The sequence below is a fragment of the Varroa destructor genome, unplaced genomic scaffold (assembly GCF_002443255.2).
Source record: "Varroa destructor unplaced genomic scaffold, Vdes_3.0 BEIS01000002.1, whole genome shotgun sequence".
NCBI lineage: Eukaryota > Metazoa > Arthropoda > Arachnida > Mesostigmata > Varroidae > Varroa > Varroa destructor.
This window is the reverse complement of record NW_019211455.1, coordinates 15,640,914-15,667,390: the sequence shown is the minus strand read 5'-3', so window position 1 is coordinate 15,667,390 and position 26,477 is coordinate 15,640,914. Positions and strand designations below refer to the sequence as shown.

General features: G+C 38.9%; 2 protein-coding genes and 1 long non-coding RNA gene across 4 annotated transcripts; 2 read left to right on the top strand and 1 right to left on the bottom strand.

Moving 5' to 3' along the window:
* The first annotated feature begins 137 nt into the window (after positions 1-137).
* On the top strand, positions 138-17,394 carry Wdr33 (WD repeat domain 33). The gene is made up of 12 exons (XM_086981964.1): positions 138-329; positions 528-885; positions 5,590-5,838; positions 6,018-6,183; positions 6,332-6,505; positions 6,810-6,905; positions 7,560-7,711; positions 13,170-13,413; positions 13,649-13,784; positions 13,999-14,087; positions 14,361-14,461; positions 14,596-17,394. The coding sequence occupies exons 3-12, from the start codon at positions 5,702-5,704 to the stop codon at positions 15,776-15,778; spliced, it is 2,478 nt and encodes an 825-aa protein (XP_086838090.1). The 5' UTR covers positions 138-329; positions 528-885; positions 5,590-5,701; the 3' UTR covers positions 15,779-17,394.
* On the bottom strand, positions 11,404-21,904 carry LOC147757434 (uncharacterized). 2 transcript variants are annotated; one of them, XR_015322485.1, is made up of 3 exons: positions 18,860-21,904; positions 17,169-17,264; positions 11,404-13,411 (listed from the first exon to the last, which is right to left on the bottom strand). It is a non-coding gene; the product is annotated as an uncharacterized LOC147757434 (long non-coding RNA). The 2 variants fall into 2 exon arrangements; XR_015322484.1 differs by lacking the exon at positions 11,404-13,411 and having other exon boundaries at positions 16,808-17,264.
* Positions 21,899-25,506, top strand: LOC111244422 (uncharacterized). The gene is made up of 3 exons (XM_022791537.2): positions 21,899-22,734; positions 24,073-24,325; positions 24,959-25,506. Exons 1-3 carry the CDS (start codon positions 21,956-21,958, stop codon positions 25,082-25,084), a joined length of 1,158 nt encoding a protein of 385 aa, XP_022647272.1. The 5' UTR covers positions 21,899-21,955; the 3' UTR covers positions 25,085-25,506.
* Positions 25,507-26,477: the final 971 nt, after the last annotated feature.

Genomic DNA, 26,477 nt, shown 5'->3' with positions numbered 1-26,477 from the left:
CATAGGACCGACATGTTCCAGTTTGCCGCGCGCCTTCCATAGGTATGACAATCGCCCGCGACTTTTGGCGCGTAATGCATTCATCCATTTGCAGCCGGCATCGTCGTTGCCGTCGTCGTCATGCCTTTGATAGTAGTCACGCTGTGATTGTTCGGTCGTGTGCTTGTTTGCTTGTTCAGTCCACTGGAACTAATGCTTGTCGTTCTTGTGTGGGTGTTGATGATACGCTCTCAGTGATGATGTCGTCTGCTATTTTTGTGTCGTGAGCACTTGCTTTACATTATCGGATAGAAGGAGTACGAAAGGTGGACGGCTTTTTACGCTAGCTGGTTAGTTGAATGTTTGGCTGTTGTGCTGACTGCCGTCGCTCTTGCCATCGATGTTATTAATTATTAGCGTGTTGTAGTAGTGCAGATGCAGTTTACATCGAGCAGCAGCCGTACAGTAATCTGACGAAAAGAGGTTGACGCTGGCGTCGACAAGCAAAACGAAACCTAGAACTACGTTGTCATTGTGGCTCGTTGCAGGACGAGTCAAGGATACATGGCAAGAGCTTGATTTGCCTTGCATTGAATCGGCGTCAGTAGATAGCCTTGCTCCTCTAGTTGAACGGAAGGTAAATCTGACAGTCAGCATAGCGAAACACATTGCTGGTACGCAACCTCCAATTGCTCCGAGATCCTGCTGGTGTTTTCGGCCTCCGGACGATCGATAGGTCGTGCAGTAGGCCGCCGGCACTGCACAAATTTCTGCTTTTCTACAACAAGCACGCCTTGCCCTGTTCATTAAAATCCCTGCAGAAGTAACCATAGGAATCTACTACACAGCTACCATCATCACCCCTGTACTAATCACAGTTCAGTGTGTCTGTGTAAAAAACTATAGGTGAGTATTTGTTAGGAAAATTGAAGATCACTCAGGCAGATTGGATCGCTCTTTGGCCATGAATCGCAATTAGTTTTGAGCGTCTAAAGAGAATGGGGAGTGGGATAATTGCCTGCGAAGCCGGTGAGGCGCGTTGTATGGCGAGATTGCGGAGTTGCTGTACTCCAAGCAGTCTTGCAAAATATTAGGAACACAAATTTTAGATGGCAATGTGAAGAGCGATAATCGTTCTTGCTTTTTGTAACATTATTTAGCGAATTACTTTGTAGTTGTGCTGGAGTTTTCCTACTGATGTTGTTTTTACAGATAACGGAGTATCGGTAGATTTATATTTGGGAAGAGGGCCATTGCCTATAGGTAAAGTGTATGCGTTTCGTAAAGGCTATATAATTAGTTAGCTAGTATCATGTCGTTTCAACGTAACGAGAGATGCGTCGATCCTGCGGACTCCTAAACCAAGGTTGTTAGACCGACGACTCATGTATATTCTGAAAATCGCGTACCATAGTCGTCAATTAAATAAAAATGAACATACGTAATCAAGCAAAGAAATAAAGTATATAGTGAGATTTCATCGTAGACCTTATGGCACTAACATCCTCGCATGTTTTGCGCATATACGATGTATCTTACTTTTCCAAAAAATAAACTTTTTTGATATTATCATCTACATTTAATCAGAACTTAAGCTCAATATTCAAAAACCCATTGATTGATAGGAAAAAAATTAAGTTCATGGAATTTTCCCAGAAGTTTGTACTTTATTGTAGTTTAAGGAACAGCGACTGAATCATACCTACGGTCGCGGATACGCGAGTGGTTATCGGCCTACAATAATGTAATGCGGCAATAACAGTAATAATAATAATAATGTAAGACCAAGCAAATAACATGAGATGTAAGCATGTGTAATGTATGGTTTGACTGAACCTGAATATCAATTAGTAATAGATGTTAGACCATAAGTCATTACCTGTCATCTAGTTGTCTAATACAACAACAATTTAATTACTTGTCATCTAGTTTTATAGAATTTGTTGCTAAAAACACACTGACTAATCAACTAAGAATTTATAAATTTTATATTATTGATGGATGATCAAGAGCTTCCAACTATGTTCCCACCATGCAGCTTTAATTACTGATACGGCAAACAATATTATTGGAGCTATGCATTCCAGGACCTAATTGAATTAACTGTTTCGAGAGCAGTTCAGTTAAAGTTAATCTTAAATACCATTTCATTCTATAGCCACTAGTGCCTTCTGCATTACGATCATACAGGGCTATCGCTCCAAGGAAAACCTACTGCAGTATTTTTCCACGCCATCCGTTTACTTTATTTTCTGATGACGTGTCTTTGAATTATATAAGCTAAGATTTTACCGCATAATGGTAATAATGACGCATTATTTCGATTAGGTCAAATACGCTTAGTGAATATGTCAGAAAGAAACACCTTATTTTACCGCTTCCTATATACTTAGAGAATTATGTTAAGAATTCCCAGTTAACTCATTAAAATATGCTCGGAATAAGTTAGCACTGTTGGCCTTCTATTGCAAAATAAAGAAATGTTTCTTAACTAACCTACCATTATCCTTTTCTTCTCAATTCCCTGTATTGTTTTTGTTTTCGTAAAATATATCGTATCTGTACAAAGAAACTACAACTAAGCGTAGAATAGATTTTCGTTGAAGCGGGTATTAAATAAAGATTATATGATAGCAAATAAAACAAGTGATAAGGTTGTGTATAGATAAAGCTATGAACATTGGTAAAGGTTTTTTTCGGTGTAACCTTTTCGCTAGCGTACACCGATCAGTGGAACAGAAGTAATTCTGTTATTCTAGCCTTGGGCTGTTTGAAGTTTATTACTTGATATGACAATTGAGACACGCATGCGCAACAACTGCCTGGTTTGATCTCGCCATATAAAGGCATACATTAAAGTATATTTACGCCTAGGGTTGATAAATGAAGTCCATGTGTTATATTGTGTATGATGAAGTCATGAGAAAGCAGTTAGTCAGCAAAAGAAACTGCGTTTATCGTTGTCACGATAGCGAAGGTGGACCGCCAAACGAAAACACGAACGTTCACAGACACGCGGGTTTTTTGACGTTCGGAGGTGTTTGTATACCTTTATAAAATAATAATCACAATTTTGAGTAAATGAAGAAACGAAATAATCATTATGTACTGTCGGCTGAATAAAGAATAGTACAATTATATTTTTTTCTGTGAGAAATAATGATGAGTTAAAATCCCTTTGTTCATCTTGTGTACAGCGAGTATTTGTAGCAGTAGAACAAATCTTAGGTTATATAAACACGAACAAAACAGAACAGACATTTAATCTTGCATAATATTTGTTGCTGTTTTTTAATTTTGTCAGAAGGGCCCCTGTAGTTCATCTAGTGTTTAAAAAAAAAAAGTTTTTAGATGAAAAATTTCAAACAAAAACGAATAGAATATTGGAAAAACGTACTCAAATGCAATATGTCTCCTGTTTTTGAAATCTAATGTTAACGAAGAAGATTTTAGTTTTTTTAACTTTTTCTTGAAGTGCTTCAAAAAACCTTTTTTTTTGTTCTTACGTGGTTCCAGGAAAATTCAAATTCTGCACATAAGTAATTTAGTAATATTTTAGTTCACAAGGAAAGACAGGTTTTGGTGGCGTTGTAAATTTTGTTTTTAGTGGTACCCTGTCGTACCTTACATTTGATACAGTAAAAAAAGCATTGCTTAACTTGTCGCGCCAACAGTGTTAGAATTGTTCGGTTATGTTTGTGCTTACAAAAAAAAACGTGGCTGGTATTGAGGGAATGCTAATTATAAGGAACTTTTGTTAAACTTACGTATATTTCTTTATTTTAAAAGAAGAAAGGTAATTATCTGCACTTGGGTTATCCAAATAAATTTCGATCGTAAGTTTTTTGTGGCTTTTGGATCCCGAAAATTTTGGGGTTTTTAGCCTTTATGAACGCAATATTTAAATCCACTGTTTTTTTTTGTCTAGCAAGTTTAGGGAAGGATCTACCGAGTTCATAAGGAACTACACCGTTTTGCTTACCATTAAGGAATTCAAGGTTATTTGGGAATTTTCTTTCTTGGGAGCATCTTACGGCCGGCATTGAACTCGTAATTTAAGCCAATGGCAAGTGCTTTGATTAGATACGTCGATGGGGGATATCGCTGCCTATATATACAAAAAAAGTGCGCGAACTATTTGTCATTTTGCTCTTACTCCATATCTATCCCGGTATCATTTATATAGAGTCATCTATTCTTAATCTATAACTTAAATGTTTTGTGTCGTGCATTATATGGGAGACATGCTGCACTTTCGGGGATACTTTTACTTTGTCTTATGGAAGATTTCATACAAATTTGTCCATGTTTTCCGCTTTAGGCACTCATAAAGGGTCCGCACAAAGCAAGTCGTTAGTGTAGTAATGAAAGACATGCCGGGAAATTCGAAGATTGCAGTTTCTCAGTGATCGCAGTAGGTGGGTTTGTCCTACTGTCCTACCTGGGATGTGTTACGCAGGAACTGTGATATTCCATTCTATAAGATTCAGCTAACTCAAAAGCTGAAGTCTACCGATCATGTAAAATGCCTTACAATTACTCCGAGTGTTCCGAAGCACTTCCAATAAATTCCAGAAGGAAATAAAGAAAATCGTTACAGATCATGAGCATTCCTATCTGATAGGATATGTGAACAGAGACGATAGCTGGCTAACATAATAATTCTCACGTCATTGTCAAACGATCATTTTATGCCGCTATTACGCAGATTCAGTAAAAGTATATTCATCGTTGCGTATTATAAGCACTAAAGTTATTTAAATGGAAATTCGATGGAATCACAGTCCTCTTAGGAAAGCGCATGATCTGATTTCCTCGCTCAAAAGACGCAACGCTACTGTATTTTTTGTGTGGTGTTTTTTAAAATAAACATTTGTACTGTACTAAACTCATCTACAACTAGGAAGCTAAAATAGTGGGTCCGATGCGAGGTGCTAGCTATTACGTCTAGTATTACAGTAAACGTTTAGAAGGTCACCTTGATGACATTATACTTCGAAGCGTTACGGTTTGTAATGATAGGATATTGTGTGTATTCCAAATTGATGCATCGGGAATCACTGACCATACATATGTATGTGTTAACTCGACTTCAGAGCTAATCTTGTTATTGCTCAAAGCATTTTTCCGGACGTCTCGTTTTGATGATAATCGCTTTTCTCCTCAGCTCAATGCCTGCAGGCAAAAAAAGAGGGCAAACTTTGCCTGGGTTGACTTCGAAATGGTCGGTGCACAGTACGCGCTCTGTTTCTTTCTCTTTTTACTTTTTTTATATTTCGTGTCTTTCACGTCGCTCTACAAAAGAGAAGGGTTGAAGTGTGTTCTTATAATAATTATTAAATGAGAAAAATTGAAGTTTTATCCAATCACGAAGATTCCTACCATATAGACTAAATTGACCATTTAGATTATTAGACAGACTTATCAATTATACGTAGTAAACATGCCACTTCTGAGTGTCTTTTATTACTATTTTTATCATACTTTATCATACCTTTACTGGTTATTCGTTATAGATCTATGCATGTATGATAGGACTGTAAACCGATTTCATTGCAGCTGATTGACATACTAATATGCACTTTAACATCCCGCTCGATATGATTACAGATGATGAGGGTGACAGTGAGTTTGCATTGAGCTTGGGTCATTGAATTCAGGAAGATAAGAGTGGGGCGGAGAAAATTGTGACAGCGCGTATTCGCGAAGAAGCGCTGGCACAATGTCAGTTCAAACTCAAATATACGCCAAACCCCGTCACCAGTTTATGCCCAGCTGGGTCCCACGAAATCAACACGGTCACCATGGTCATCGCGGGCATCACCACAGCAATAGCCATGGTGGTTATCACGGAAACAGGTACGATATTATTTATTCGTTGTAAACTGCACGTTTCCCAGGCGTATATCGTATGCCACTTATGAACTGGAAATTGAAAAAGAAAAAACGAACACAGACAGTTTTAATTATTTTACTAATAGACGTCAACTATTCGTCAGTTTTAATGATATTATTCAATGCATGTTGCTCATTTTCAGAGAACACCATGGTGGTGGCATAGGAAAACAGCTCGGTGGACCACACGGAGCAAATGCTGCAATCGCCGCGTCTGCTCTGCCGGCTGAGTTTGATGGCAAGCGGTTGAGAAAAGCCGTGGCGCGAAAAACCGTCGACTACAATGCCAGCCTTTCGGACTGGATTATGGTAAATTGTTACAGTTCATATTGTATCTTATAATGCATAAGTAGAACATAGATGGAGTAATAAGAGGAGATTTTGCTAGCTTTAAACTTTAATTGACGAATAAGCCAGGCAGTAAACACGGCACCTTTTTGATTTGCCTTTTATTTAGTCCCGGGTATGGCAGCGAGATCATCGAGACGCACCAGCTCCACAGCCTGACCCATCGTACCAACTACAGTTACCTCCTCCGGTTGGATTACTTCACTCACCTGTTAACGTCGTCACAACAAAATTTGTTCGCGCTGCGACAAATAAAATGAAATGTCCTGTCTTCTGTGTCACTGTACGTCTGCCGTTTCTGGATCGCACAAAATCATCCGTGTACCCAGTTTCATATTGTAGTAAAGATCTGTTAGGATAACTATAAAATCTATTGAAAAATGTTTGCTTTATAGGTAAAAATTGTTCATATTTTTGATTCTCTATTGACTACAATCACATATTGTTTATTAACAAAGAGTACAGAATATCTCAGCATTAAAAATTAAATAGCGGGGTTCAAGAAGCTTGAACAAGGTTTTTGGTATTAAGCTTAAATGACAAGGCTATTATCACATACAATTTTGTTTTTTTGTTATGATTTCTAGTGGACTCCAGAGGGCCGGCGATTAATTACCGGTGCTTCCAGTGGAGAATTTACTTTATGGAATGGTCTAACCTTTAATTTTGAGACCATTTTACAGGTATGATAAAGTTTTGCTTCCTCCTCACAGGGTTTTTGCTAGTTGACGTATCTCATTATTTAGTAAGAGTAGAACTTTTAATAGTAGTTCCCAAAACAATGCGCTTCTTTCGAACTATTGCGTTGGAATGTATTTTATATGTAGGTTTAGTAGATTTTTGTATTTTTTGCTCCACAACATTTAAAAGCAAGTTGCATTAATTGGTTAACCTGTCTTCAAAAGTATTAGCGTTACTTTTCAATATTATAAGCAGTGGAGCATCGCAAACAAATTTTGGCAAGAAATTATGTCCATAATTTAAGTAGGACAAGGTTCTAGTTGAGAGAAAAGGGAAGCTGGGTTGAAAAACAAGAATCAACTCTAGCTCATAATGGTGAACAAAATTCAACTTTTTGTTCTAAAAAATTGGTTAGATTGACGCCAAGCTTTAATAGACGTAGGCTACGGAAGGAGGGCTTTTTTGCCTGTAATTAAACAATGAAATCCTTCGTTTCGTACACGTACTTTTTATATTTATTAAGTTGCATCATTGACACTACATTACTCTAATTGGTCTCTATTATTCGTCGGCGGATGTCAATACACCTGCTGTCACGTTTTGCTGTGCTTCGCTGCGATTTGTATCTTTGCTGTTATGCTGTGCTACGATTTCAGGCGCACGACCTTCCTGTCCGTTGTATGACTTGGAGCCGAGGGGACCAATGGATGGTAACAGGAGATCATGGCGGTTATATCAAGTATTGGCAGAGCAACATGAATAACGTCCGCATGTTCCAAGGACACAAGGAAGCCGTCAGAGGCATCAGGTACAACCACCTCCATAGTCAACATCAACAACATCAGCAATCTGCTACTATTAATTATTTCCATTGTCTATAATTAGCATCATCCATTTCCAAAAATATCACTGCATCCATCATTTTCTCATCGATTTTTACATTGAAACTAATACTTCTTCTTATACTACTCCAGTACTAGAACATTGTTACATATTATTTTCATTATACAAAACTTGTGCAACGAACGTAGAAAAACTTTTTCTACGAATAAAGGAAAGAGCTACATTAAGTATGAAGCTCGATTTAACGCAGGAAACCAGATGAACAGAACAGTTATGTCTGTCTTCGACTGTGATATTAGTCCATATATTAGGTATGTGGTTTTATTAAATACAAAAAATGCAACAATATATGTATTCACCAGCAGATCTGTACTATGATGTCGAAATTGTGTGAAGACAAGTCGACTATTTTCACACAGTCTAAATACGCTTCACTATTTTTTACGAGAATATATTTTTCTTTCTTAATTGACAAAAAGTGCGTATATTAATAATAAACTGCCGAAAAATAAAGGCATAGTTAGTGGGCGGTTTGTGCTCGAGTCCAGGAACGCTCTTTTGGTCCTATCTCCTTAATGCGTTATTAGCTTGCAAGCTACGACGGTCGATAGATGTATTTCTAGTCCTAGCCAGCTTCATTACAATCAACGGCCGAAAAATAAAGGCACCATTATTAGATCTTAGTCTTAATAGTATTTATGACATCATGAACATCACCCACTGATCCTACTAGCAACCTACTAGCAATTACTAACGCGACCTGAATGAAGTCTTTAGCGATTACAGTGGCTAATCAAGAGAAGATGATGCGTCATCGGTTAGTGAATGAGAAAAACAAAGATACTCAAATTTGCTCAATTTTGGCTAAATATATGTTGACTTGACAATATCAAATGTTGAATACCGTTGGCAGTAGCGAGAAAACCAATATTATCAAGGCATCTTTACAATGTCTAATTAAATAACTTTACAATTGACATTCGAGCCAGACTTTTCCTGCTCCTGTCAGTGTTGTTGTTGCGTTTCCTGCTATTTTGATATCAGTACTAATTTGATGACCGGGCATTCGTGTTATACTGAATGGGGTATTACATTTCTTGTGATAATCTGTTTCTCCTGTTAGAACTATAAGTTATTATGCTATTGTCCATTTATCCATAATAATCATCATAATAATAATAAAATAAAAGCCGAAAAATAAAGGCAAACATCTGACAAACATTTTGGGAGAGAGAGAGAGAGAGAGAGTGAGAGAAAGACGGAAATCGAACAAAACGCCTGTGGTCGAGTCATGTGAATAGTTATAATCACGGTAATATGTGGTTACTATCTTGAGGGAGCTGTGATTGCAGCGACGGTGCGTCTGTCACGTTATTGTCGTCTCGGCTAGCACAGGGCATACGCTGTGGATCCTGAACTGGGAACAATAAAGCGTTAATGCACTTTTTCACTAAAAGAAGTGTACTTTTTGCGTGGCGTCGAATAACGAACTGTTACTGCAATAACGACCGATCCTGTAGTTTTCACCCTCGCAAGTTAGAGAAGTGCCTTTAATTCAGAATAGGTGAAAATATTTTTTTAATTCAGGTGAATGTTGCACGTATCTGAGTAATTCGAAAAGAAAAAAAAATGATCGTTTTTGGGAAGATTGAAGGTTGACCTGTTTTGCTCATCTTCCGGTTATCGACTACAGTGTCGGTCCGAGAATGTCCAACTTTTGATGGTAGAATTTGACACAGATGGAGAAAGAATTCTATTACCTTTAGGAAAAATGATTTGCGGTTAAACAACTAATACATTGCACTTTAATAACAGTAGTATTTTCCTGGCTGCAAAACGTCACCTCTCCCGAAGAGTTAAAACTTCCTGCATTGTATTTTAAGTGTTGGTACTCTGAGAATAGGGAATTTCTCTGAAGCGGGTTATTGACTCTATGCCTCGTACTATTATTACGCTTTGTTGGCGTAATATCTCTAATGTCTGAATCCTTTGTGTATTCTGATTTGGTTTCCACTGTTTCGAAACAAACCTAGAAAAATCTATCAACCTTTATAAAAGTTGCTCTGAAAGGTTTCAATCCGGGAAACCCGCCATTGGCACATGGTTAAACAACACGTGCGATAAAAATATATCACTTAACGTTATTTTCCAGCCGTAACGAAAATTCCTTAGTTAGCTTTTTGTAATAGTTTAGTTTGAAACAATAACCACCTTTAGTACGTTCGCTTAATGGTTGCTCGGTTCGTTCAACTTGCGACCATATTGGAAGTTCCCATCAGTTCATTCCTTATATTGTGACTCGACTAATCTCTTAATGTCCATACATAATGCACTGACATTAGATTAGAAAAGGTCATTCACACGTTTTAATATAAATAATTAGGAAACCTAAAACATATCCAGCTTCATACCTAGGTAATCACCCCGTTCGTGTAGCCCTCATGCACTAAAAACCAGTCATCCCTTGGCCAGTGGCATGGTAGTACTGTTTAATATTATTTGATGAAGTCATGGTATACCAAATTGGATTTACTCGTTTTCGCACTTACCCATAACGGTGGAGGCGTGTTTGCCGATTAAGCTTAAGGACACGTAAGGCGGCTTAGGTTTGAAACCGAGCGTAGGCACAAGCCGGTTAGGTTCGTTCGTTTCTTCTAGGTGGCTAGCAGGCCAACCGTTTGAAACAGTATTTAACGGCGACGCCGCACGTAAACCCCAGAACATCTATTGATTGGCTCGCTATGTCCGAATTAATGATATCAACATTTTACTTCTAATATTTTTGAACAATGTTAGTTTACTTAAACTACCCTAATGAGTAGCTAATGTTCCGACTGCCCCGTTCATTTGGAAAACACTTAGAAGTCAGTATGGCTTGTGAGACTTATCCGGCTAAAGACATTACATCCCTTGACAGTAGTTATGTTTGACCGCTAAATGCAATATGTACGTCTGGGCGATTGTTTAGCTTGTGAAAAGACTGTACGAAGACCATGTAAGCCTTAGATCGAAATAATATTCGAAGTGTATTAAATTGAGCTTCTTTTAGTTTTTCATCGCTTTGTGACTCCGATCCTGCTTCCCCAAAGCTACTGATACAACTATGGCGCATCCTCTAAAGGTTAACGAAGCGTTGTAACAACAACAACCTTTGGTACGCCTGTAACATTATTTTGACGCCATTTTGGTTCTAGTCACTTACAACCGAATACTATGATGTATCTTATTTATTGACATTAAGCGAGCCCATAAGTTTGATTGTGGCGTACCGATGTCAATAGAATTGCTATAGTACTCAGAAAGAAATCATGTCCTTTAATGATTACGCCCGCGTTCTCATGCGAGAATCATCTCTAGGACCGAATCGGTTATAAGACAACGAACTAGTAAATTTAACCTGCTATAAGGGCCTTTAAATCACAAGTCGGGTATTTCATGTTTCAGACGTTAACAGACTGTAGTGTCACGGTTCGAGTTCTCTAAAATAGCTATCATAATCTCTAAAGAGTTGTGGAAAGAGAAGGCCGAGATAGCGATGCTGTTCGATTCTCTTGTTGCATTGTGGACAGTTGTGGTGAGCGAATGCTGCTTAACAACTGAGCTCGCTTCATATGATATGGTTCTACTAAAGAAAAGATAGAAGGAGATGTATACGGATCCGTTCATAAAACATATTTTACTTCTTTTATTTGTATCTTAAAAAACAAAACACTCTGAATTGAGCAGATGATTCAGTAGTTGCCATTCAGTGCTTTCTCTCCCTACATATTTTGAGGACTATTATAATATTGTCTGTAATACCGAGTGTCGTTTAAACTAAGTGTTGGCCTCCTGTCGCAGTTAGTCAGCTTTCACAGATACAATTATTACATTTTATACCTACATACACACATATATATGTATGTGCTTATCGGCAAATTATTTGGATTTTTTTTCTTGTATCTCTCGCGTAACAATACCATTTTTTTTTACAAAATGCTAAAGTTTGGAGAATGAAGCTTTGAGTTGTTTTATATGTTTCGAATTTTACTGTTTATTTTACGATTACAAAATAATCATAAGCACATGCTTTTATGTATTAAAGTATATTCATATTTGTTGGCGGCACTGTTTAGAAAGTATGTGCCGTTTAATTGCTTAGTTGTACATGACTAAGACAGAAAATAATGTTGTTGAAAATCCCAGACGAAGCATATCGTACCTTTACAGATATTTAGGGCATTTGCACTCGCTCGCCTTCTTTCGTTTCATGATACTGTATATCATGAAATGCGGTATTGTATGATGTGTTAATTACATATAATGATCACAGATAATTGACAGCCTTATTAGAAAGGAAATAGAGCAGCATATTCACTAGCAAAAGTTCAAATAAAATGCGGAACCACAGTGGGTAAAAATGAGATCGTATACAATTCATCACCACACGTACGCTTTGCATTGCTACTCGATTGTACAGGTAATACTGTGTTATTGGTGTACAACTTCTATAGGATCCATGGCCATTTTATTGCATAGCGATCACTGAAACAAACTCAGAATACAGACGCACGGCACTAGTGGGCTTTAGCGCTGATGGTGAGGCGAACTTTTCCATAACTTGACGTTTCTGACTGGTGTATAGCAGTAACAGTGCACGATTGATTTCCATCCGCAAATTGCACAGCTAAACAGGACGATATAACTATCGCAATAAAAAGCTCACGCAGTCTTTCCATCTCAAAAATAGAAGATATTCTATCTTCTATAAGCTTTAAGGCTTGCTATTTAAACCCTATTTCAGGTCCTACATTTACCGTATTTTTATTCAAATGCTCACTTTTAGACCGAGGGTTTTTTTATTGGCGCTTACGGATGCACGCAACAGCATGAGGTTGTTACTACCAGTGCCGAACAAACCAATCTTTGTTTCACACCCTTAAATAGATCGGCTTTACCGTCCATTTCGAAAGTACATGTTACTGAGATTAGCTTGAGGGCCGCAAATGGTTTGTTTATTTGGCACGTTGGCCCTACATAATAATCCTTTGTACACCAGTTTGCCGATGCTTAATGCCATTTACGAGTAATTGATCGGATATGACTCAATATCAAATTCAGTTTGTTTAAGTCCACCAGCTCGCGAAATTTGATTAGTACCTCGGCTTTGAAGGTATAGAGTCGTATAGTTTACTGCTGGTCGTACGTTTGCGTGGGGCTCGTCTTCGTATGGCTTGATGACCGCCTTTTGTCAAGTTTTTTTTTTTTTTTTTTTTTTTTACTTGTAGCATAAATGACCAAAGCTACTAATACATTTTTCATTAACAAAAAGAAAAATCAACTGTTTTCAGTTAAGTTAGCCCAAGCTCTAACGCTAAGACAAGCCATATGTCCTTGTATATTACTGGTAACTCGGTTTTCTTTATTTATATCGTTTTCCACAGCTTTTGTCCAACAGATGCGAAGTTCAGCTCATGTTCGGATGATGGTACCGTTCGAGTGTGGGATTTCCAGAGATGTTTTGAAGAGAGAATTCTCAGAGGTCATGGAAGTGATGTCAAATGTGTTGACTGGCACCCTCAGAAGGCCCTGATCGTGTCGGGTTCGAAAGATTCCCAACAGCCCGTTAAACTTTGGTGTCCGAAGGTTGGCCGTAGTGTAGCCACGCTTCATGCGCATAAATCTACTGTAAGTGAGAAGCAGAAAAGAATGTATTCATTTACAAAATATATGTACACGTGTTTAAATTAAGTGGAGCTTTTCAGAGCAATGACAGTACGCTCATATTCTAACTTCACAACATGTAAGGAACTTGAGTTAGTAATGTACTACGTGTATGGTATTGCAGGCGTATATAAAAGAAGAGAACAATTGTATATATATGTTGCATTTTTTCACATTGCATCGCTTTGACTTATTATAGGTCATGGATGCCCGGTGGAACCGAAACGGCCATTGGTTACTAACAGCGTCACGTGATCACCTCATCAAACTCTTCGATGTCCGAAAACTCAATGTTGAACTTCAAACGTTTCGTGGACACAAACGGGAAGCATGCAGTATGTAGAAGATGGATATATATACTGGATTGTATCCAGTGTCTGTTTCTAAAACTTTTATTTATTGCTGCCGAGACCTTTAAAGCTTCTAGCGATATAATCCTATCATAAAGGATGACTGGTATTCTCATACGAGCATACTATAGCGAAGAGTTCTTGAAAATTATGACAAACAAACTTATACATTGTTCTTTTTCTATCTTCTCATCAACAGCTCTTGCTTGGCATCCTGTGCACGAAGAGATTTTCGCTAGCGGTGGTTCTGACGGCGCAGTCATGTTCTGGGCTGTTGGCAGTGACAAGGTACATGAAGAAAAATGCGCCAGAAAAACGATAAACTGATAATCATTTTTTCCATTATAGCTTTAATTGAAATTCGCTTTTATCATAATTCAGTCTCGCTTACTAACTACTTTATCAATGGACGACACACAGAGGTTGTTTTTAGGGGACTTGCGAAATTTTTTCAGGATCCTCTAATAAGGTATTCGTTAATAAGGATCTGTATCGTATTCTAGAACACTACTAACAAACTACACTCGCTTTAACCGTAACCCATATTTATCACAATTTCAGGAACTGGGCGGAATGGAACAGGCCCATGAATCGTGTGTATGGTCACTCGCGTGGCATCCTGTCGGTCATATCCTCTGCACGGGTTCCAACGACCATACAAGGTTTTAAAAGGCATTCCACTCACAATTAACGTATTTGCTCCTATTAAATAGCTTGTTATTATTAAACTGCTAAAGTGTTACACCGATTCATATTTTAATGCTCGAAAACTTCTCGTTTCTCTCGATGTTTACAGTAAATTTTGGACGAGAAACCGACCAGGCGATAAAATGCGTGACCGATACAACCTGAATACTTTGCCTAGAGGAGGCAACGCAATGGCTGGTGACGAGGACGATGAAGACGGTGGGGGTCGAGCTCAATCCGCTCCCGAACCGAACATTCCCGGAATGGGCATTGACGCCGAACAGCTACAAAGACTCAAGGAGGGGTCCATCCCTGGACTGGACGATGACAAGCCTCAAAAGAAAACACCACATTCGAAACCTATTCACAAAGGATTTCAGCAACAGTGGTTGGAAAATAGAGCACCGGTCGTCTTTCAACAAACGGGTGACGAACAGCCGCCTACTGACGGACAGGCCCCACCGAACAACATTTCCGCCCCCAGCAACAGCCACAACAATACCAATGCGTCAAGCAACAATAGCAATAACAATAGCAACAATAACAATAATAGTAGTAATAATGGCCACACAAATAGCCATCCGATGATAGTACCACCGCAGCAGTTTGGTCATCCAGGAATGCCGCCCCACGGGGGGCCGCCTTCACACGCTTTGCCGGGCTGGCCTGAAGCAGGACCGCCGCCTGGCATGAACATGCCACCAGGACCACCTGGTCAACACCATCCTAGTTATGGGCCACCACCCCCGGGTCATATGCATATGGGCATGCCGCAAGGTTTTATGGGGGGTCCACAGCAGGGTCAACAACAGTTCCCAGGTGGTCCGCCACATCATGGCGGACCACATCCACAAATGAACTGGATGGGTCAACCACAAGGGCCACCCCAAGGACATCCTGGCCCACATGGAGCACCTCAAGCTCATCCTGATCAAGGATCGTGGCCGCATACTCCAGGGCCACCAGGCATGAACGACGGACATTGGGGTCCAATGGGCAGCACTGACGGAAATGGCCTAATGGGGGGAGGTAGTGGTGGGAATGATTGGTTACGAGGCAGTCATGGACCCCCCCCTCCACCGCCACCACCTGGCAACCAATGGGGCCAACCACCTGGAGCACCTGGTCCCGGAGGACCGATGTGGCCGCGAGCACGAGGCCGCGGGGCCGGCCCTATGCAAGGCGGTCGCGGACCGCCCCATAATCCAATAAGTGGAGGAGCTCCTCAACATGGCGCCGGTGGGCCGCACCATTGGCCAGGACCAAACGCTGGCGGTGGAACGTGGAGATAAATTATTATTACTGTTACGTATAGGTAATGGTCTGGATTGACTTGAATGAATTTGACGTATGGTATTGTTGCGTAATTAGGCATAAAGCGTAAGGCTGGGAAAGAACGTCGACAGGAACAACTAGATAGACCCTCTGTTCTGTAGTGTTGTTCTTCTGTTGTTGACAACAATCAGACAGACTGGAGAGACCGTATTCACGTCAGGCTACAAATCTGTCTCCTTTACAAATTGTTTTCTCCAATGAATCGTACCATATAATGACACATTGTACATTTGTTCCATTAACGTAAGACTCAATTATGAATAGAAGTTCTGTCTGACAGACACGTGCGAGAGACAAAATAGATTAGAAAGTACAATAGACGGGACGACTAAAAATAGAAAGAGAAATGCGTGACTATATATATATATATATATATATATATATATATATATATATATATATATATAAGGGAAACGATTATCTTATGTATGCTAAGAGTTTTTGAGTCTGGGGAGTGAGTTTGAATAGAACGCCTCCAACGATAGCAGTCGTTCGGGCGTTTATGTGGATAATCTATACGGAAAATATGAGGATCGAGAAACGGGATCGGCGTAACAACCATTAGTGGCGTGAGATCGATTTCATAATGGCGAGAAAAGTAATTAGAGACAAATATTGGTATATTATTATCCCGTAGCTCTAATAATAATATAATAGTAATAATAATTTGTAATACGTAAAGAAACTGCTGCAGTATGCTTCTCGGGAATCGAGTAGGACATACGCGATATTCAACATATGATTTGTGTTGATCCGCCTTTTGTTCGCTTTGTGAGAAGGACAAAGGTTCAGGATGCACTAGACTCATCTAAATGTTGTCAATACCATGAAAAACGTGAACATGCATTGAGGCCTGTAGATAGATAGAATATCGATATACAGAAGGGCGCAACAAGGGAAAAAGGGGCTAGCAAAAGGTAGGACAAAACGAACGGGTAACATGAGTCTGGGGTACGCGACGGAGCCGTAATGCGTAGCAACGCGTGCTTATTTCAAATGCGCACATGGTATAACACACCGCGTGGAAAATGAGGGTATAAAATGGAAAACGAAGCGAAATAAGAAAAAAAAAAATATTCTCTGTAGGTTAACTGTAACGAGATCGAAAGGGATAATTCTGTAAAAACTACTGTATAGGCTGTATCGAAAATTACTACTACGTTCCTTCAAGTACTGTGCAAGCTATTCAGTGTATCACTCTACCTGCAACTAAAATGTTTTGTCGAATTCCACGGCTGCGTAAAGTGTGTATCTTCTAAATATGTGCGTGATTATTATCTGTTTGTTACGTTATACGTTTAATGAGTAAGTAAAAACGTAGTTGTTCGCATGACCAGATCAGCTCACCATTGTAAAAAGAGGAATCGTGAACAGCTGGCGCGCGAACTGAAGATGAAATCGTTCAGGGGAACCGTATGGACAGGCATACCCAATTTAGGTTAACTAAAAATTCAAACGACGAAAAAAAGGTAACAATAATTTGTAAATGGCTGAATATAAAATAGGAAATGAATGATGGAAAACGTAACGCACGATTTAAACGACAATAAACATCATTTAATGATTTCATCAATTTTAAATGTTATTATTTTTGTATGTTGCCTGTTCTGCTCTACGATGGACAGACGATCAGTCGGGATTGATGATCGACGGGCGAAAAAGCGAAAGCTCCCATTTGTTCATCGTCCTCATAGAAGCTTAAGGTTGAAATGTCTTATGCAATAACTCTAGGCTTCTAAGATCATGTTTTAACTGAAAAAGTGGGTGCTCTAACCCTGACATTAGGCATCAGTCATACACTTTGTGTCGTTTGTACTCCTACCTGAGCAGTTTACATATATTGGTGGTAGAACTGCAACCTTCAGTGCTTACGTTACTCAAGATAAATTAGTGTTGTTTTCATGATATTTCCTTGTTCATCTGTTTTTGTCATATCTGGGCTATTACTTTACCGTAACCTTTGACGTATGCGTTTGTTTTCGAATAGCTTTGCGGATTTCTTCCTAATGACAACATAATACCAAATGGAACTAGGTCTGATGGCATACCACTGAAACATATCCTGTTCTGTTTCATTACGCTTAAATATGCATTTAATAAAGTGTACCGTACGTATAACAGAAACAATTAAAATATTGGATCAGTGTAGGAGAACCCACCCAATCGTTACATGTTCAAAGTGAGGTTTATACTTTACATATCTGGGTCAGACATGTCATTTATTTCTCAATATGATGTTGACACACACGTCTTTTACACGCAAATACTTGAAAAAGCACCTATTAATACGCAAACGGTGTCAGGCCTATCAGGTAAGAGATGACTAATTTAACTAGTATGTGCCCGGTCACGGTTTCCATCTAGTTTGAGCTCTTCGTCTACTCCTAGTCTAGCCTACAAAATGTTATTCTTGCAATAGATGGCTGTTTTTACAAACGATTAATGGTAGCGTGTTTGTGATCTATCCGGCGTGAGGGTAAGGCTATCGCTAGAGGCTAAAAGCTTCAGGTCCACGTTTCGTACCAGTGTAATGTTAAGGGGTCGTCGTAAGCTTTTCGCATTACAAAAAAGAAGAGTTCAGGAAAAGACGCTTTTGAGTCGCAGGCGGCGAAGCTAGGTTGATATATAGAGGCAGACCTTTCTTCAACGAAAAATGTCCTGAGACTCTTATTTATGGCGAATGCATTTTCAGAATATCTTCGGCGACGGTCGCTCGTTTGAAAACACAAGCCGATTTTCAACAAGGACATGATTTAACTCCCATAGGAACCAATATCCAGAGATTAGTTTCATCGTAGACACATTAATAGTAGGCCTTAGGGTTCTTGGAATAACCGTCAAGACGTTTGAGAGACCTTAAGCACGACTTCTGAGCTTTTATATAGCACACAATATAGATTCAACAAATAACGAGAACTACTGTTGACTACATGTGTTCTCCCACACAGCACCTATCATATTGAAATTCCACACAAAAGTGATTTTTTCAGATCTAGTAACAGCATTCGAGCATCGAGATTGAAATGCCGGTAACCTACCTGATGTCTGCTGACTTCTGGGAACCTTTGGAACTCTCTATTGAGTGATCCCATCTCCGAGAGGATGCTAGAGAGCCTTGGCGAATCAGCTGACGGAAACTCATATCGTCGCTGATAAAACGTTCATTACAATATCTTAACGTAAGAAAGTATTTGCAGAATGGATATCAACGGCTAATTTCCCTTGTAGCATTATTCAGGTAGACGAACTGTGAGTATTAATAAACGAAAGATAAAGATACGATTGCGAAATCTGATTATATGTAATTATTTGATGTTGAAGTTCACTAATCAAATTCAGATGTTCTCGACCACATTTGGGAATTTTTGTAGGTAGAAACTTTCCCAGAACTGCGTACAATAAGTTGACATCAAACGTTTTAATATGCAAGTCTGCTGGTGGCGGAATCATTCCGCTCAGTTTTTACTCCAAAAACCCGTAAGTTATATCTCTATTCCGAAAAAAAGAGAAAAATTTAGGATAAACTAATACACGAGTTAGACATATTCTTAACTCTTGCTAAGTGTTATGTGCGGTGTTTTTTGACAAACTGATCACGTTGAGAGTTCTCTATTTTATTTGCAAAGCGGCTAAAAGCTGAAACTCTGCTGAACTACCAATATTCCCCATAAAGTTTATTGTTCCTGCAGCACGTGCCAGTGTTTACATTAACAGCAGCACCTTCGTCACCTGTTGACGGATGTGGTTCTATCCGTTCTCAATCAAACCGACAGGAAACGTGTAAAATTGTACCTTCTTCATAGAATCACACATGTCTTATGGTATTATATCTGTGAAAGGATTTCAACCCGAGATTTCTAATTCCAACCAAACTGTGGAAACATAAGCTGTCAAAAACACAGTCTAAGTTTTATCCCGATGAGACAGGTTTCTGTTGGTTTAACGCCACCCATTTCTGCTGACGCTCACAAAAAAGCAGAGATCAGTTTAAAATACTCAAAGTAACTCTTTTAAAACGCTAGTAAAACAAACTGAAGTTTTTCTGTGAAATAAACTTTAGCTATTTAAACCCATTTTAAATATATAAATATATATATAAAACTTAGTGCCAAGTCAGAATCCACATTTCAGCCATATTTGAATATAAATTTAGCTATTTATTAAAAATTATAAAAAAAGTAATACGACAGCGGCAATTTTTTCGATAAGAAACTTTGGGCTGTTGCCGATACTAAGCCGTCTCCGCGCTAAACCTTGGACCTTCAAATGCGGTAGACAAGTGCTTTATTTGTTCTTCACAGATTCGTGGTCGGTTTCGGTTCTATGAGATTTTAACTGCAGTAGCACGGACGATGTGCTCAAGATTACACAAAAATGATATATACACCACGTAAATTACGTATCACATTTGTCACATATGAACAGTGTCACGCAAAGTTTCGAGTAACGAGCGCTTTCAACCCATCGAATATGATTGTTTTCCATTAGCGTACGCACCGTTTCTCATGAGTTAAGACATACAGAACACCGCGACTTTCTATGAGGAACACTGCGCGCGTAGTGTAAACGGCTTGAATCACATAGGAATACGTTTAGCCGGCCATTTTATTCGTACAGAAAAACAAGTGTTTGCCGTCACGTTAGCAGCCGTATATATTATTTGCTTCTAGATAATGAGAACGACTGAATGTCCAAATTAATATGGACTACTTTCAAGTTCGCACAGATCAATTTTCGACCTCCTTTCCCAACATCGAAGGGGAGGTTTGCAAGTAGGCACTATTGCGGAGTTTCCTTCAACTTTCCGCGTGAATCTAATTACTTGTCGGCGGGATTGCTCCGGCTGTGTAGTAGAACAACTCGACGCCCTGCCTTTATGGGTTAATTCTCTCCGCAGTTTTTTCCATCTGCAGCAATGGTCATTGGTATTTCTGACGCGCAGAAACTCATCATCGAAACGTTTTGACAGCGTTCGTCGATCAAAGAAAGGAACAGTTTGCGACGATCGACAGAAAGCTTTTCCATAAAACGAAACGATTTTGTATTCGTGCGTTTCTCCGTTAAACGCAACATCAGTAGGAATCGGTGGCAGATGCATCTCATATCCTTTCTACGATAGAAAACCAGTTTGTAAATCTTTAACCGTTCAAATAACACGACACCATCGTGACATGTAATGCGAGTGTCTCATTTCCATACAATCGACGACACGAACATAATACCATGCAATAAATTCATATCAGACAAATGTTAACTACAAAACTCGGTTAGAATCTATGAAGTTACTTTTGTTGATATTTACCACGTCCCCGTAGATAAATCCTGATCGCCTGAATCACGTAAATGTAGATAGGTCAAACTATGAAAAACTTTATCTTTACGCACTACTAGGGTCAACTTGTGAGTTACACAGACGAAGAGGCGAATAGAAGGTAAAGGGTCTACCCGATATTCCTCCGAATGAGCAGAGCAACAATAAATCAGAGTGTTTTATCCATAGGTTGTAGGCTGATTATGGCAAACGCACAGGAAGACTAAGTGAAATAGGTTTCTGTTTGTATAACGCTACTAGAAGCGTATCAATTCATACATTTGTTAGGAGAACAGAAAATTTGACGCAATGTCGTTTACAGAAAACTATCGCTATCTTGAAAATTGTTTATTCAATGTAAAGTATACACTTCAAGCACACGTCTGTACAAGATGCGGAACGACATGTTCATCTGAAAAAGTACACATCGAAATCCGAATTATAAATACGATTTACTGATTTGTTCATAAATTAATGGTGTCCTAGAGGAGCGGATATAGTACGTCTTACTAAAATGTTGAACTCCAAATGAGCACCTTCTATTTTAATCGATTCATCTTCTGCTACTTGTGCTATTCCCTCAAAGGCTAAACAAAGCATTTAGAAGCAACTCCACCTTTCTCTAAATTATGCTTTTTTTTGTGATGCCTGCGTTGACACCTGTCAGCTTGACACACTCTCAAGAACAGTACATTGCATATATCATTGGTACGAGGCCAGAAATAATGCGAACTAGGGCCATTTAAAAGCTACCTCGTGACGAAGCTATTGACTTGTCAAACCTTTCGCTTATGGAAACGAAACTGTACAATTACTTCTAATTATGACTGGGCATCAACTGCTATTAGCTGTCCTTGTAATCAGTAGTTCCTTGTTTAATGAATACGTGACAGCGTGGAGGGCATGCGTTGTGCCGAACCGTAATAAAAGTCCTGGAACTAACCTGAATGCCGATAGTACGGCCTTACTCGATTGCAACGAGCTAGACAGAAATGGAATTTTCAAAGCGATGTCAGAATACGACATTCTGCTAGTAAAAGGCGAGGTGTCTCCCAAAGATTTGAGCCCGTTAACAGTTGAGCCGCTCCAAAAAGGCATGTTTCTCGTAAAGGCACCGGCCCAATCACCCTCCGTTTTCAAACGGAATCGTCGCAGTGTCCCCCACAATTCTGCCAGACATGCCGAGTTAAAAGACCTCGACCAAAATACGTTTGTGGTATCGACGTTTGCCTTCAATCCGAAATTACTAAGAAACGGTACCCATGCAGAGCGTTACTCGGTGTTTGCAAAGCTCACTGAGGGCGTACTGCAGGAACACTATAAAAAGTACGGTGCTCCAGACACGGCTCACTGGAGAGATATTAACAATCAAATCTATACGGAAGATCTATTCAACAACATATTAGCGGCTACGGGAATGTTTTATGATAGTGAATCACAAAGTTCGCCAGGTGTTTCCAAACTCATGCAAGGAAAGACTTTCGGACAGATAGTAAATGAATTCCAATCACGAATGATAGAGGAGGACGCTCGTGGTATGCCTTTATCCAGAAAAGGTCCTCAGTTGGATCTGTGGCCAAAAAAGGCTTTGCATGATGAAAGGTAACTAAGTTTTCGCGCAAACTACAATCGACATAACTTTAAATATAGAATTAATTTTCTTGCTTTAAGAAATGCCCTAGGAACACTTGTTGGCTATCTATTAAAAAATTGATACAGGTAAAATGCCTAGACAATTATTAGTCTATATGTTATCTAAGTTACGCCAGATAATTTCTATGATGTTAATTTATATATTGTTTACAACACTTTAGTGATTTTCCTTTAGGTTTAGATCATTGTTGTTCATAATACGGGTGCTTACTTTATTAAAGTCTGTATCTGTTCAGTTGATGTATGTAATGAAACAAAGTTGATGTATGTAATGAAACAAAAGGCCTTGAACTTTTATATCTAAAAAAAGCTTAGGGTAGAAACCTCGAATTCGATTTGAACACTGTGTTTTCCTGATTTACGTTTGGTACTTAGTTTGGCATTACTTTAAGCGACTAGCTGCAGTACCAGACGAAATGTTTACGTCTGGATTCGAACATAAACCACAAATGTGTCTCTAACTTTAGCAGGAAAAACACGCTATCCATTGCGCTATTACGGGGAGAAGGGAAAAAAGTACGAATGTATTCTGCTAGATGCGAGCCAAAAGAAACTCTTCTCTATGATAAATTGAACATACGTTAGTACTAACAATGTCGCTTCAAACCCCCAAAATAACTATAATTAGTCAGTGAGGCAGCTGCAGGCCTCGGGCAAAAGAAAATTAAATCAATATTTTATTTAAGCCAAAACGCACAGTAGCCATCTGTATTCTAAACCGAATAGATTAATTTGACTTCAACGTTTCCAATTTGTAGTATTTGCCACAGGCATTCTGCATGCACCCTATGGGATGTCCTGGGGTAGAGACATAACCTAATTCCCCGATGTGTTGGTTGAGCCAAAAAATTTTGTTACGACTTTCTGCGATTTCCTCAGCATAAATGCGTTCTTAGCTGACAATTATGCGTGGAACGAAAGTTGTACCAAAAAACATCTTTTTTTTTATTAAAGCAATGATCGAGACATTGTTCTTATTTATTTTTATCTTAGTTATTTTCCTTATTTGGAAATCTCATGTGGGACTTGCACCCTGATAGAGGTGATTAATCCCTAGAACAATCAAGCAATCGAAAACGTGAATTTTCGAGTAAAGGTAAACAAGTAAATTTCATGTATTACACAATATACGTTTAATTTTAAAGGTGTATAATTTTTTTGCTACTACTGGCATAACTGTAATGGAAAATCCATAGGCGATTAGCGCTGTACAGCCTTATTGGAAGTAATTTCAATATATGGTGAAATCCTCCATTTGCTTTATTTGCCTCTACTTTGCAACAATAGCGCGCGAACCCTGCTGACAAACTCGAGCGGAGTCCTGCTCGTGAATGAAACATATTATCTTATTAGCAACGAGAGCATTCTTCAAAGTGTATTATCAAATGACTTGTTGTTTAAAACAATGCAAGCCCGCTTCATGCTAATGCCGGTGATTACTGTGGAGGACGGCGATGCGGACAAAGGGACCAGCAAATTTCCAGGATTTCGACTGTTCGCGCACTTCAGTCCTCGGGATTATGCTTCACAAGATGACGAGGTATGTCACACAAGCGACAAGTGTTGTATCCCCTCTTGAGTCTTCGATGTCTGTATATGCCACACAGGTATAAACTAATACTGCCACGTAAGCTCTGGCAAACCGCCCACCGTAATAGAGTGCTATTGTTATCATGGGGTACACGAGCAACGAATGTCTCGAACATGATTTTTGCGATAGGAAGCCCGTCATCTACTGCAGCTGGCAGTAAAATCATTTATTCCATTCTTGTTAAGATAGCCATAGTGGAGCACCAAATGGACCAAATTTGGAAAATTGAGCTGTTTAATTTTACATCGTTCTAATTTTACGTCGTTCTATGAAGTACTTTCATTTTGTTTATTTCTAAAAACCCCTTGCACATGCTGATAATAGATCGATGTCAACGAAAGCACTGCAGTAAAACGTTATTCTTTCTTTGAGTGCTACCCTTAGGGCTGCACCTATTGAAATTGGCTTTCGGCTATTGGTGCCGTGACTTTTGAGCGTTGTTGGGTTTTTTTTTATCCACATTACATTTTTCGTGTATTTCACGAGAGGCTAAGCCCTAACCAAGCTAGGTGAGTCACACTAATACAATCATGATTGAAAGGATACACTCCATGTTCTTATTGTTGCAACTTTTTATTGCAGCTCTTTGCAGATACAAGCCTTCTCGGAGCAGATGCCCTTAGAAAGGCAGCGCTTGTTCTCCAATACTTGAATGGTCTCAACGAGTCATACCCAGTGACAGAGTTAGGACAGACAAGACGGCCGTGAGCGGCCTTCTTAGCCCATTGCTGTCGGCAGCAGATTATTCATTGAATTGGAGTGATAAAAATGACGCTGTATGCACGTGGCTTTAATTCCGATGTGACATTAGAAAACGAATGATTTGAAAGGCTCACAGTTTACGAATTATCAAGCTTGGTGACCATGTTGTGGTCTGGAGTACTAATTTAAAACGAGCAAATAGTGTACGAATACCAAATTGTTACACCGTTCGTTATAGTTCGTTGTATTGTCATAGAACTCTTCATCAGAAAGCAAGTCTCCATCAAGTTGAAGTTCCATCTATCTAGCAAATCTACACACATAAAACTTTGTGTCTTTATCTGGCGCAAATCGATTTTCTAAATTGGCCGGATCGTGTTGATTTTTAGCAGGACTTTGATCTGGAATAAACCTGCGCGTAAGATCAAGCCAGTTATTGCATACTTTTCCCGGGGGTGGTTTTTAATAGATTTTCATTCATAGATCATAGAAGATTACGTTAATTTGAGCAAATCGATGGTTCTTTTTGCAATCTTTGACCGTTGTTACTACTGCTATAAATTTTGTTTTTTGTTTTGTTGACTACATATGTATACATATATTTTTGTTGTTGAAAATTCTACCGAAAAAATTGCAGCTGAAGAAGGATGTCTAAGTATGAGGTCGCTCTTAATACTAATCGAAAGCTTTCGGCGAACTGAATAAAAATCGAATAAATGTTTTTTGCCTAAATCTATTTGCAGGTTGAAAATGCCCCTCCGAAGGGGCAGAAATTTAACGTGCCAATTCTATATAAGGATTTTACTACATTCTACAGAAGTCTTAACGCCAGTCGATAGATCTTGACGAGCTGAATGGGAACTTATACACATTTTCATGCCTAAAATATTTTGGCGTAAATAGTAATAAGCTCATTGAGGGGGTTCGCTTTGTCGGCTATGAAAATATGTTTCAAGTAACCTCTGAGTGACCTTTTAAAAGTGAAATATCGAGAACATCTCTATGCAAAGCTTCAGCTCAATTATTTACATCATTCGGTAGATCCTGAAGACTGAGTAGAAGTGTAGTAAACCCTTCTATAGCTAAACTGGTTGTTTGCCAAAAAAAGGCCAAAAACCGAATGTACTAGCGAACATTTTTTACATGAAATCTTGGTACCAATCGAAAGCTTTCTGTCAGCTGAGCCGAAATTTACATGTTTATACACCTAAATATCAGTTTATGGGTCCAAAATATTCCCTTACTTCACTTTGAGAGAAATACGGAATACACCAAAACGTAAGTCACCATTTATCAACAAAAAAATAAAATCTTTACGTCTCGGTGACGCTTCAAGAGTCAATTTCTTGATATACATATAATTGATACATAGCAAACAATGTAATCAAATCAAAATATT